This window comes from Scyliorhinus canicula, chromosome 10 (genome assembly GCF_902713615.1).
Source record: "Scyliorhinus canicula chromosome 10, sScyCan1.1, whole genome shotgun sequence".
Lineage (NCBI taxonomy): Eukaryota > Metazoa > Chordata > Chondrichthyes > Carcharhiniformes > Scyliorhinidae > Scyliorhinus > Scyliorhinus canicula.
In genome coordinates, this window is record NC_052155.1 from 59,213,172 (window position 1) to 59,225,008 (window position 11,837).

The 11,837-nt window shown below is 49.1% G+C and overlaps 1 protein-coding gene across 1 annotated transcript; it reads right to left on the bottom strand.

The window, feature by feature from the left end:
- Nucleotides 1-7,729: 7,729 nt before the first annotated feature.
- Nucleotides 7,730-11,324, bottom strand: pdp1 (pyruvate dehyrogenase phosphatase catalytic subunit 1). The gene is made up of 2 exons (XM_038809036.1): nt 11,180-11,324; nt 7,730-9,667 (listed from the first exon to the last, which is right to left on the bottom strand). The coding sequence occupies exon 2, from the start codon at nt 9,620-9,622 to the stop codon at nt 7,997-7,999; it is 1,626 nt and encodes a 541-aa protein (XP_038664964.1). The 5' UTR covers nt 9,623-9,667; nt 11,180-11,324; the 3' UTR covers nt 7,730-7,996.
- Between the last annotated feature and the right edge of the window lie 513 nt (nt 11,325-11,837).

An 11,837-nucleotide genomic window follows, 5' to 3' on the forward strand; every position in this document is an offset into this window, starting at 1 on the left:
TCAACATGCGATGTGTTACTAAAGTAAACTAAAAAAACAGAATTGGGTTAAAAGTCCAATAATGGAGCTCCTTGTAACCTTTTTCCTCTAAAATACATCAGAATTAAATGTTTCAGATAGTACTGCGCACCATGATATATACATAAATAATCTTCCTTTCACAAAACCTATTTCAGCTGTAGCTATATATAGCTTGCCCACTTAAGTTTTTCTAAACAGTTTTATCATATGCATATTCACCCACACTACAACATAAATAGCAATATAATTTGTAACATGAATCATACTTGGAGAAATTTTTTTTAAAAAAGGAGTTACCTTCCTTCAGTGCTGAAGGCAAAAACCAAATCATAAGGAATAGTAAAATAAAGTCAATGCAAACCATGCATACTATATCTCTATTCAATTCACTTTAAAGTATCAGACCTGTAGAATGTTTGTAAATTGCACAAAATGCAAGGGGACAGTCAAAACTTTCCCTCAACATGAAATAGTTATTCAAGTGACGAATACAATCCAGAGCAATATATGATCTTCTATTATTTTACAGCCTAGGATTTTTCCAAGGACAGACCAGTAGTTAAGTGGTCTAGAATCATAGAATTTACAGTGAAGGAGGTCATTCAGCCCATCGTGTCTGCACCAGCCTTTGGAAAGGACACCCTACTTAAACCAATACCATATCCCCATAACCCAGTAACCCCACCTATGGGGCAATTTAACACATCTTTGGACTGTGGGAGAAAACAGGAGCACCTGGAGGAAACCAATGCAGACTCAGGGAGAAAGTGCAAACTCCACCCAGTCACCAGAGGCTGGAATTGAACCTGGGTATCTGGTGCTGTGAGGCACTGTGCCACCCATCTAAACGGTATTTTAAATGTATTCACATGTACACGTGCTTCATAATTGCCAGTTTACAACTTTACAGTGATGTCATTTGACAAAATCAGAACAAAATTATAAATTACAGCACTCAATCAAACATGTCCCCAAAGGCGATTGTCAATGACTAGAAATGTGCACCATCAGCTTTCATATTTGCTTGTTAAAAAGAGCACAAAAACATTTTTTTTTTAAATCAAATTTTTAAAAAACAGAACTTTCTCCTGAAGATAGATTTTAACTTTTTTCCTTGCATCTGTGAAGCAAAAATTATAGCAAACAGATTTAGAAATATTGAAACATCCTTTTCTTCTCCTGAGTATACATGATAAATTGATGGGCAATTGAAAACAAAGGGCAATACTTTCCACATCTTTTAATCGCTCAACAGCAGTGTGTCACAATCTTCACTGCAGGAAAATTGGTTCTTCTTGACAGAACGCCTGCAATATAGTTTGAATGCCATTCTTAAAATAAACTATTTTAAAAGTTACTCCTGCAACACAAAATGCAAATAGTTAAAACTAGAAACAGCAGCTATAAACAAACCCTGCATTTATGTTTTAATTAGACCACAGGAGACCAGCATAGAATATACAAGCAACTACAAGTGTTCTGTTCGATTTCCACCTTCTGTATCTTGGAGATCAATAAAGTAATTGGATTCAATATAATTTTACAATATCATAATGCATGAAACATCTTATAATTTATAGAAATTTGTCTATAAGCGCGATTTTATTTTCGATTCCATTAAAAATTGGTGACTGGCTTCCGGTTGCGGCTATGACCAGCTAAGTCGCACATTTGGCAGCTCCTGCGACAAAGGTGTTTAAGGGCCGATTGGAGGGCCCCGACGGTACTGTAAAGACGAATCCCGGTGGGGGAAGGCTCCCTGAGGAGAGTGAGACCAACTTTATGGTCGGTACTCGGAGTGGGGCGACAAAAAAAGCGGCAGCAGCTCCCCGAAAAAAGCGGGGGAAGAGGACCAAAATGGCGGCCGGTGGCGCACTAGAAGATTGGAGAAAATGGGCGGAGGAGCAGCAGGCCGCTCTCCTCCGGTGTTTTACGGAGCTGAAAGTGGAACTCTTAGAGTCCATGAACGCGACGACCACAAGGCTGATGGGGGCCCAGGCGACCCAAGAGGCGTCGATAAGAGAGCTGCAGCAGGAGATGACTGCAAGGGAGGAGGAGGCCACGGTCCTCGTGGGAAAGGTGGAGGTGCACGAGGCACTCCACCTGAAATGGCAGAGCCGCTTTGAGGAGCTGGACACTCGAATGAGGCGGAAGAACTTGAGGATCCTGGGCCTAGCAGAAGGCCTGGAGGGGCCTGATCTCCCGAAATATGTAGCGGAGATGCTGAGCTCCCTGATGGGAGAGGGGGCCGGTCCATCGCCCCTGGAGCTGGAGGAAGCATATCGGGTCATGGCTAGGCGGCCTAGGGCGAACGAGCCCCCGAGGGCGGTGCTGGTGCGATTCCAGCGTCTCTGTGATCGGGAGAAAGTGCTGAGGTGGGCCAAGAGGGAGAAAAGCAGCAAATGGGAGAATTCGACGGTGCGGATATATCAGGACGGGAGTGCGGAGGTGGCAAAGCGGCGGGCCCGGTTTAACCGAACGAAGGCGGTGCTGCACGCAAAGAGGATCAAGTTCGGAATGCTGCAGCCAGCGCGCTTGTGGGTCACCTACAAGGACCAGCACCATTACTTTGAGACCCCAGAGGAGGCATGGACTTTTGTTCGGGAGGAAAAGCTGGACCTGAACTAGAACTTGGGAACGCCGGCGGTCGAGGCCGCCCGAGTACCCTTGACTGATCAAGTGGCCCATGTCTTTCTTAGGCCAGGTCGGAACTTGGTTAAAGTTGATGGATCGTTTGGTTTCTTTGAAACTTGTGTTATGGGGGGTTTCTTGGTTCCTTTTTGTGTGTCTCTTCCCGTTGCCAACTTCCCTTAATTATTGTTGTTGTAGGGGGGGCTTTTTTACTGTTTTTTGATCTGTTCTTTAAGGGTTATGGTTACTGTTCTGTTCGATGGAGGGTGATGGTTAAATACGTTATTATTGGGTAGTTATTTAGTTATTTAGTTATGCAGGCATAGTTATGTATTTATGTATTTATTTGAGATTTGTTATTTATATTGTTATATTGTTAAGTTGGGGAGGCGGGACGGGGGGGGTGCAAGTTGGTTATGCGTGTTTTCCTTTTCTCTTTTTTCTTCCTCTCGTTTTAAGGGGGCTTTTTTATGGGCTTGGATGGGGACGGGGGTGGAATTGAAGATGGCGGGGTAGGGTGTGGCCGGGCGAAAGCGCGGGCTTTCCCCTGTTTCCCGCGCGCGGGACGGGGGAAGGGGGAGGAGAGAAGAGTGGGGTGTGGCCAGCAATGGCGGCTTTTCCCGCGCTGAAGCGAGGTCAGAGAGGGATGGCAAGGGGGGGGGGGGGGGGGAGGCCCCTCCCCCCCCACATCGGGAGGAGTCGGAGTGTGGCAGGGGCAGCCGGGTCAGCGAAAACCAGCTGACTCTCGGGAGTACGATGGTGGATACACTGCGGCTAGGAGGGGTCCTAGCCAGGCGGGGGGGGGGGGGAAAGGGGGGTTAGGGGGGGATACCGGGTTGCTGCTGGAAAGGCTGAGGACGGGAAGGGAAGAACGGGAGGCGAGAGGGGGGGGCCATCGCCATGGGGAACGGGTCAGAAGGGGAGGGTCGACCCGGGGCGAACAGGGGACAGGACATGGCTAATAGACAGGGGAAAGGGACGGGTCGCTCCGCGACCCGGTTGATTACTTGGAACGTGAGGGGGCTGAATGGGCCGGTCAAGAGAGCAAGGGTTTTTTCACACCTAAAGGGACTGCAGGCGGATGTGGCAATGTTGCAGGAGACTCACTTGAGAGTAGTAGACCAGGTACGCCTGAGAAGGGGGTGGGTGGGACAGGTGTTCCACTCAGGCTTGGACGCAAAGAACCGGGGGGTGGCGATTTTGGTGGGAAAGAGGGTGTCGTTCGTGGCGGCGCAGGTGGTAGCAGATAAGGAGGGTAGGTACGTGATGGTGAAGGGTAGGCTGCAGGGAGAGAATGTGGTGCTGGTAAATGTATATGCCCCGAATTGGGATGACGCGGGTTTTATGAGGCGCCTGTTGGGCCTCATTCCGGGTCTGGAGGCAGGGGGCCTGATCATGGGGGGGGGACTTCAATACAGTGCTCGACCCTGGGCTGGACAGATCGAGTTCCAGGACGAATAGGAGGCCGGCAGCGGCAGAGGTGCTAAGGGGGTTCATGGAGCAGATGGGGGGGGTAGACCCTTGGAGATTTGGCAGGCCAAGGGCGAGGGAGTATTCTTTTTTCTCCCACGTCCACAGGGTGTACTCCAGAATAGACTTTTTTGTACTGAGCAGGGGGCTGATTTCGAGAGTGCAGGACACGGAGTACTCGGCCATTGCGATTTCGGACCATGCACCACACTGGGTAGAGGTAGAACTGGGGGAAGCACGGGACCAGCGCCCGTTGTGGCGCCTGGATGTGGGGCTGCTGGCGGACGATGAGGTGTGCGGAAGGGTCCGGAAGGGCATTGAGAGATATCTGGGCACGAACGACACGGGCGAGGTGAAGGTGGGGGTAGTCTGGGAGGCCCTGAAAGCAGTGATCAGAGGAGAGCTGATCTCCATAAGGGCACACAGAGAAAGGAAGGAGAGGCAGGAGAGGGAGAGACTGGTGGGGGAACTTATAGAAGTGGACAGGAGATATGCGGAGACACCAGAGGAGGGGCTGTTGAGGGAGCGGCGCAGTTTACAGGCCCAGTTTGACCTACTGACCACTAGGAAGGCGGAGACGCAATGGAGAAGGGCACAGGGCGCGGTCTATGAGTACGGGGAAAAGGCGAGCAGGATGCTAGCACACCAGCTGCGCAAGCGAGATGCAGCCAGAGAGATTGGGGGAGTGAGAGAGAAGGGAGGGAACGTAGTGCAGAAGGGGCAAGAGGTGAACGGGGTCTTCAGGGATTTCTACAGGGAATTGTACCGGTCTGAGCCACCCAGGAGGAGGGGGGGAATGGAGAACTTCCTCGATAGATTGAGGTTCCCAAAGGTCCAGGAGGAACGGGTGGAGGGGCTGGGGGCGCCGATAGAGCTGCAGGAGCTAGTTAAAGGGATAGGCCAGATGCAGGCGGGGAAGGCGCCGGGGCCGGATGGGTTCCCGGTGGAATTTTATAAGAAGTATGTGGACTTGGTGGGTCCAGTGCTGGTGCGAGCCTTCAATGAGGCGCGAGAGGGGGGGGCTCTGCCCCCGACAATGTCACAGGCCCTGATCTCCTTGATCCTGAAGCGGGACAAAGACCCTGTACAGTGCGGGTCCTACAGGCCTATCTCCCTCTTGAATGTAGATGCCAAACTGTTGGCAAAGGTCCTGGCAACCAGAATAGAGGATTGTGTGCCAGGGGTAATCCATGAGGACCAGACGGGGTTCGTAAAGGGACGACAACTTAACACAAATGTCCGGAGACTGTTGAATGTGATTATGATGCCAGCAGTGGAGGGGGAGGCTGAGATAGTGGTAGCACTGGATGCGGAGAAGGCATTCGATAGGGTGGAGTGGGAATACCTGTGGGAGACGCTGGAACGGTTTGGGTTTGGGGAGGGATTTATCAAGTGGGTGAAGCTGCTGTATTCGGCCCCGATGGCGAGTGTGGTTACAAACGGGAGGAGGTCAGAGTATTTTGGGCTCCATCGAGGTACCAGGCAGGGATGCCCCCTATCCCCCTTACTATTTGCATTAGCGATTGAACCGTTGGCGATGGCACTGAGGGGTTCAGGGGGGTGGAGAGGACTGACAAGGGGAGGGGAGAAACATCGAGTATCACTCTATGCGGATGATTTGTTGTTATATGTGGCGGACCCGGAAGGGGGAATGCCGGAGGTAATGGAAATACTAGCGGAGTTTGGGGACTTTTCGGGATATAAATTAAATGTGGGTAAAAGTGAGGTCTTTGTGATACACCCGGGAGATCAGGGGGAGGGAATTGGGCGGCTCCCCTTTAAGAGAGCAGTAAAGAGCTTCAGGTACTTGGGGGTGCAGGTGGCAAGGAACTGGGGGACCCTCCACAAGCTGAACTTTTCAAGGCTGGTGGAGCAGATGGAGGAGGAGTTCAAGAGGTGGGACATGGTACCGCTGTCGCTAGCAGGGAGGGTGCAGTCAGTCAAAATGACGGTCCTCCCGAGGTTCTTGTTTCTGTTCCAGTGCTTGCCCATCTTTCTCCCCAGGGCCTTCTTCAAGAAGGTAACTAGCAGCATTATGGGCTATGTGTGGGCACATGGCACCCCTAGAGTGAGAAGGATTTTCTTGGAACGGAGTAGGGACAGTGGAGGATTAGCGCTACCCAATCTTTCCGGATACTACTGGGCGGCGAACGCATCGATGGTGCGCAAGTGGGTGATGGAGGGGGAGGGGGCAGCTTGGAAACGTATGGAGAGGGCGTCCTGCGGCAATACAAGCCTGGGGGCGCTAGTAACGGCACCATGGCCGCTCCCCCCCACAAGGTATACCACGAGTCCGGTAGTGGCGGCCACCCTTAAAATCTGGGGGCAGTGGAGGCGACACAGGGGGGAAGTGGGGGGTCTGATGGCGGCGCCACTTAGAGGGAACCACAGATTTGTCCCGGGGAACACTGGTGGGGGATTCCAGAGCTGGCACGGGGCGGGCATCAGGCAACTGAGGGACATGTTCATAGAGGGGAGGTTTGCGAGCCTGGGAGAGCTGGAGGAGAAATTTGAGCTCCCCCCGGGGAACACGTTTAGATACCTGCAGGTGAAGGCATTTGCCAGACGACAGGTGGAAGGATTTCCCTTGCTTCCCGATAGAGGGGTGAGTGATAGGGTGCTGTCAGGGGTCTGGGTCGGAGAAGGGAAGGTCTCGGACATCTACAAAATAATGCAGGAGGTGGAGGAGGTATCGATAGAGGAGCTGAAAGACAAGTGGGAAGCGGAGCTGGGAGAGCAGATAGAAGATGGGACATGGGCGGATGCCCTAGAGAGGGTCAATTCGTCGTCGTCGTGCGCAAGGTTGGGCCTCATCCAATTTAAGGTGCTGCACAGAGCCCATATGACGGGGACTAGGATGAGTCGGTTCTTCGGGGGGGAGGACAGGTGTGTTAGGTGTTCGGGAAGCCCTGCGAACCATGTACATATGTTCTGGATGTGCCCGGCACTGGAAGAGTTCTGGGAGGGGGTGGCGGGGACGGTATCGAGAGTGGTGGGAACCAGGGTCAAACCAGGGTGGGGGCTAGCGATTTTTGGGGTTGGGGTGGAGCCAGGAGTACAGGAGGCAAGGGAGGCCGGAATATTGGCCTTTGCGTCCTTGGTAGCTCGGAGAAGGATCTTGATTCAGTGGAGGGACACAAGGCCACCAAGTGTTAACACCTGGTTAAACGACATGGCAAGCTTCATCCAATTGGAAAGAATCAAATTCGCCCTGAGAGGGTCGGTACAGGGGTTCTTCCGGCGGTGGCAGCCCTTCCTTGACTTTCTGGATCAGAGATAGGAACTGGAGGCCGAAACAGCAGCAACCCGGGGAGAAAGGGGGGGGGAAGGGAGGGGGGGGGGGGATAGCAACGAAGGGAGCACGTCAGCGGGGGGTCGCGGGCAATGACTGCCCGAGGCCATCGGCAGAAAGGGAAAAAACGGTTTGGTTGCTAGACTGGTAGCGCGGGGGGGGGGGGGGGGGGGGGGGGGTGCGCGCGGGGGAGGGCGTGGGGAGGATTTTCCAGGGGGGATTTGTTGTGTTATAATTTAAAAATGTAGTAGGGGTAAATGTTTGTATCGAAAAATTTCAATAAAAATTATTTTTAAAAAAAAAAAATTGGTGACTCACAATTTAACTATTATCCATTTCATACAAAGCCAAAAGTTTGACTATGAACAGATCAGCTTATACAATTCTTGCTAGTCATATGAAAGTATTGCAGAGCAATTCCAAATTAACTTAAAACAGTCCGGTGTCCAAGCCATTACATATGACCTGACCACAATGTTTACTTATGTCATAAATAAATGTATTAAATCACAATGGTACAATTTCCACAAACAACTTGTGAATCCAAACTTTTGTTGACCCATACTTGCTATGCAAACAATTTTAGCTTTCTGCAACATGTTTGTAATGTGTATTTATAACATGGGAATTAAACTGCACTACTGTAATTGTTATATCATCTCTGTACATTCGTGCCAGTTCTTCAGGAAGACCGAGCATCTTGGACAATTGCTCATGATCAATAGCTCCAAACTCATTTTGACCAACTGCATGTCGTATAAGATGAGTTGCAGAATTTTGATCCTCAAACGCAGATGAAATGCGATCTCTCCTCTCCATTAATAGGCCATGCATCTGACCAAGAGTCACTTTGTAACCCCCAACAGAAATAGGCTGCTGAAGGTGGACACCAGTTAGATGTTCCCCAATAATTCTTACAACCTCCTCTCTATGTAACATTTCCCACAGCCCATCTGTGGCTAAAACAAGAAATTTGTCCTGAGGCCTTAGTTTATGGTAAGTGACTTCAGGTTGAGCTGTTAGATATGGGGGTGTGTGATAATTAGGTGGGAAGAATTTTGTACATTCATTCTCATTTAACATTTCTGGGCCAGACTCCAGCACACGTTTCTGCAGATCTATGCTCCACTTGAACTTAACATCTCCAAAAGCTCTAAATGGCATTAGCAAGGAAAGCAGCCGGTCTTGTTTAATAACACTTTTTGCTTCCGATTTTGGGTGTTCAGACTTAATCCTTTCCACTTCACTCTCGTTTTGTGCATTATGGTCATTGGACAGTGTGAGAGCAGACCAGGTTCCATCTTCTGCCTGTACACCAAGCACAGCTCTGCTGTCTCCAGTATTTGCAATGTGCAAGTCTACACCATCTATGTGTGCAATGCAGGCAGTTGCACCAGAAAATGCCACTCTCAACTGCCAATAATGGAGAAAGGAGTTACTGTTGCCCACTTGAGCTTCCAATGAAATGTCATTATCAAGCCTTTTGAATGAATTTGTCAAAGCTTCAATTGTATCAGGAGTCTCCTCAGTGTGGAGGTCAATTAGCTCTTGCCAGTAGGTTCTTAAGCTGTCAAAGTACATTTTTGATGCCTCTTTACTGAAGTAATCAATAGGATGTTTGTGCCACTGTAAAAGTGGCAATACAACACCCCCATTTTCCACTGCATTCTCTATTTCCAGTAAGGTGTCCTGATTTAGCAAAGCAACAGCAATATAATAAAACAGTCTTTCACTAACTGCCTGTGCACAGGCACATCCTGCATGTCCATCTATAACACTCAGCAGCATGCCTCTCGTCTGCAGACTGGTAGCTGCACATCTTCGATCTTCAACTGGAGAATTAGATGGCAACTGGTTCGAGTCAAAACCCAGAACAGAACTAACATTCTTCCCATCAAATTCAGGTACCTTAAAACTGTACTCATTTGCCTTCAGGATGCTGTTAACTTGAGGAGGAGTAAGGTTATAAAACTGTGCAACTGTGGTCCTGTAGTTCCTTAAATGGAAATGACCAAATAAGTATTCAGGATTGCCCCATTTGAGCAAGGTTCTTGGAAAGGTTTTTCGCACGGATCTGTCTGCTGTCTGCCAACTGATTTGTGTAGATAAGTAATTCTGGAAACTGTGATGGCGGTAGGCGGTGACATATATTCTGCTTAACTCTCCATTTCGAAGTGCTGGAAACACAAGCTGTATTGGCACCAACATTTCACCAGGTTAAATTGCACAGGGTGACAATTTTTCCAACATTTCCTATAAAAATGGGAAATGCAACAAATTACCTCTACTGCACCATGCATAAATCCATTATCAGAATGGAGAAAACAATGTAAAATGCATGTATAATGATTTAATAGTATATGTTGATTGATACTGATATTGCTCAATATGTACCTTGGGATGCAGCAAACATTGCAATGCATTAAAAACAAGTGACTTCAGCAAAAATAAATTGAGATACCAAACCACAGATGACAATATCTGGACATATGGCCAAAAGCTTGGTCAAAGAAGTATGTTTTAAGAGCATCTTACCCCAGAAAGTATTTTTGCATTCATTGAAAATTAAGAACTGCAGGACAATAATAATAATATTGTAATAGTATCCAATATTTAAATTTATGAAATATACATGAACATTAAATGGATTTAAAAAAAAAGATTATACATCCCAGATGTACAAGTACAAATTGTGATAATTCACAATATTAAGTATAGCTGCCCTTTGTTTTTAAGGCAAGAAATACTTGGGGGAAACATTAAGAGAGGAAGTCAAGCTTGTGAACTGCTGGACACAAGCAATGTAGGTAGATGCATGCGATGAAACATCCCATACAACTTGAACTATTTATTTTAAAATTCAACACCATTTATTTCAACTTATTACTACAATAACACAAAAGCAAAATACTGCAAAGGTTGGAAATCTAAAATAAAAACAGAAAATGCTGGAAATATTCAGCAGGTCAGGCAGCAACTGTGAAGAGAGGTACAGACTTCAGGTTGATTGATCTTTCATCATGGAAGTGTTGACTCAAATCATTGTTAATAAAACATAACCTTGGTGTTAGGTTGAGCTACAAATGGGAAAGAGGAATTTTAAAAAAGTAATTCTCGAAAAATGCATCTTCATATTGACTGACACTGATATGTATTTTATTGCTCAGTACATGTCCGAGGAACGCACGGAGATGAATTTTTACAGAGAAAAGTAAACAGGTTTTAAAGCACCAATCGTGTCACAATTTAATTCACTATGAATATAATCATATTGGGTAACTATTTAAATCTTAAAGGAACAATACGTCTCTGCAGAATAGTTGTCTTAATAAAAATGATTGCCCAATTTTTAGTTACAGGTCTCCCTCTCTCTCTTTCCTGCTCTGCTGAGCGTTTCCAGCAGTTTCTGCTTCTATTTTAATGACAGGTTATTGTTGTATTTTGGCTCGTGTGCTGAGGGAGCTGACAGCAGGGGTGCAGTTTGCACCGCCTCTTTGCTCAATGGAGCTTCCAGCGCGCCGACAACGCCGCTTCCGGGCATGTTCCACACACACGTCCGACCGGGAGCCTCCCAGCCCCGCGGGCCGACAAATCACTCCTCTCACCCCAATCCCACACTGCTCTCACCCCCATCCCAACCGGGAGAGCCGCAATCCTGCACCGCCACACCCAGCGCGGCCCCTGAGCACAGCGCCGGTGCTGTGGTCCCGGAGAACCGCAGCCACCGCCACCTCGATCGGACACCCACTACAAACCGGTACGAACCTGCCTGTCAGAGTTCCCCCCCCGTGGGTGGGTCAGCCTTCCGCCTGGCCCTCGTGCTCCCGTTCGCGACACCAACAGCCGCCCGCGAGCGCCGGCGCGCTCCTACTCTTTGACATTGACATCGGCCCGCACCCCCGCACTGATTGGCTGGGCCGAGGGGTGGGTTCCGCTGTGACGTCACCATCAGGGCTGTAAAAGGGAGGGGGGGGCGGGGCTGCGGGATGGACTATCCTCCAGGGTAGCCCCACCGTCTGGAATGAACATTGCTGTGACCCTGGAGTGTGATGAAGGGTAGGATCATGAGAGAGCGGGGCGGAGGTTCAGAAGGGGATAACTGCGGGCAGGAGGGGTTGCGAGAGGGGGTAGGGTGAGACCGAGGAGGGAGGAGTGGGTGTGGAGAGAACTGGGACGAGCTGGGGATGGGTTGGGTGGGGGCTCCTGGTGCTGAGCTCTGAGATAGAATCCCTACAGTGCAGAAGGAGGCCATTCGGCCCATCGAGTCTGCACCGACTCTTGGAAAGAGCAACCCATCTAGCAACATCGAGGGCTGAAGGGCCTGTACTGCACTGTAATGTTAGGCCCAAGCTCCCACTCTATCCCCATAACCCAGTAACCACACCTAACCTTTTGGACACTAAGGGGTAATGTAGTATGGCCA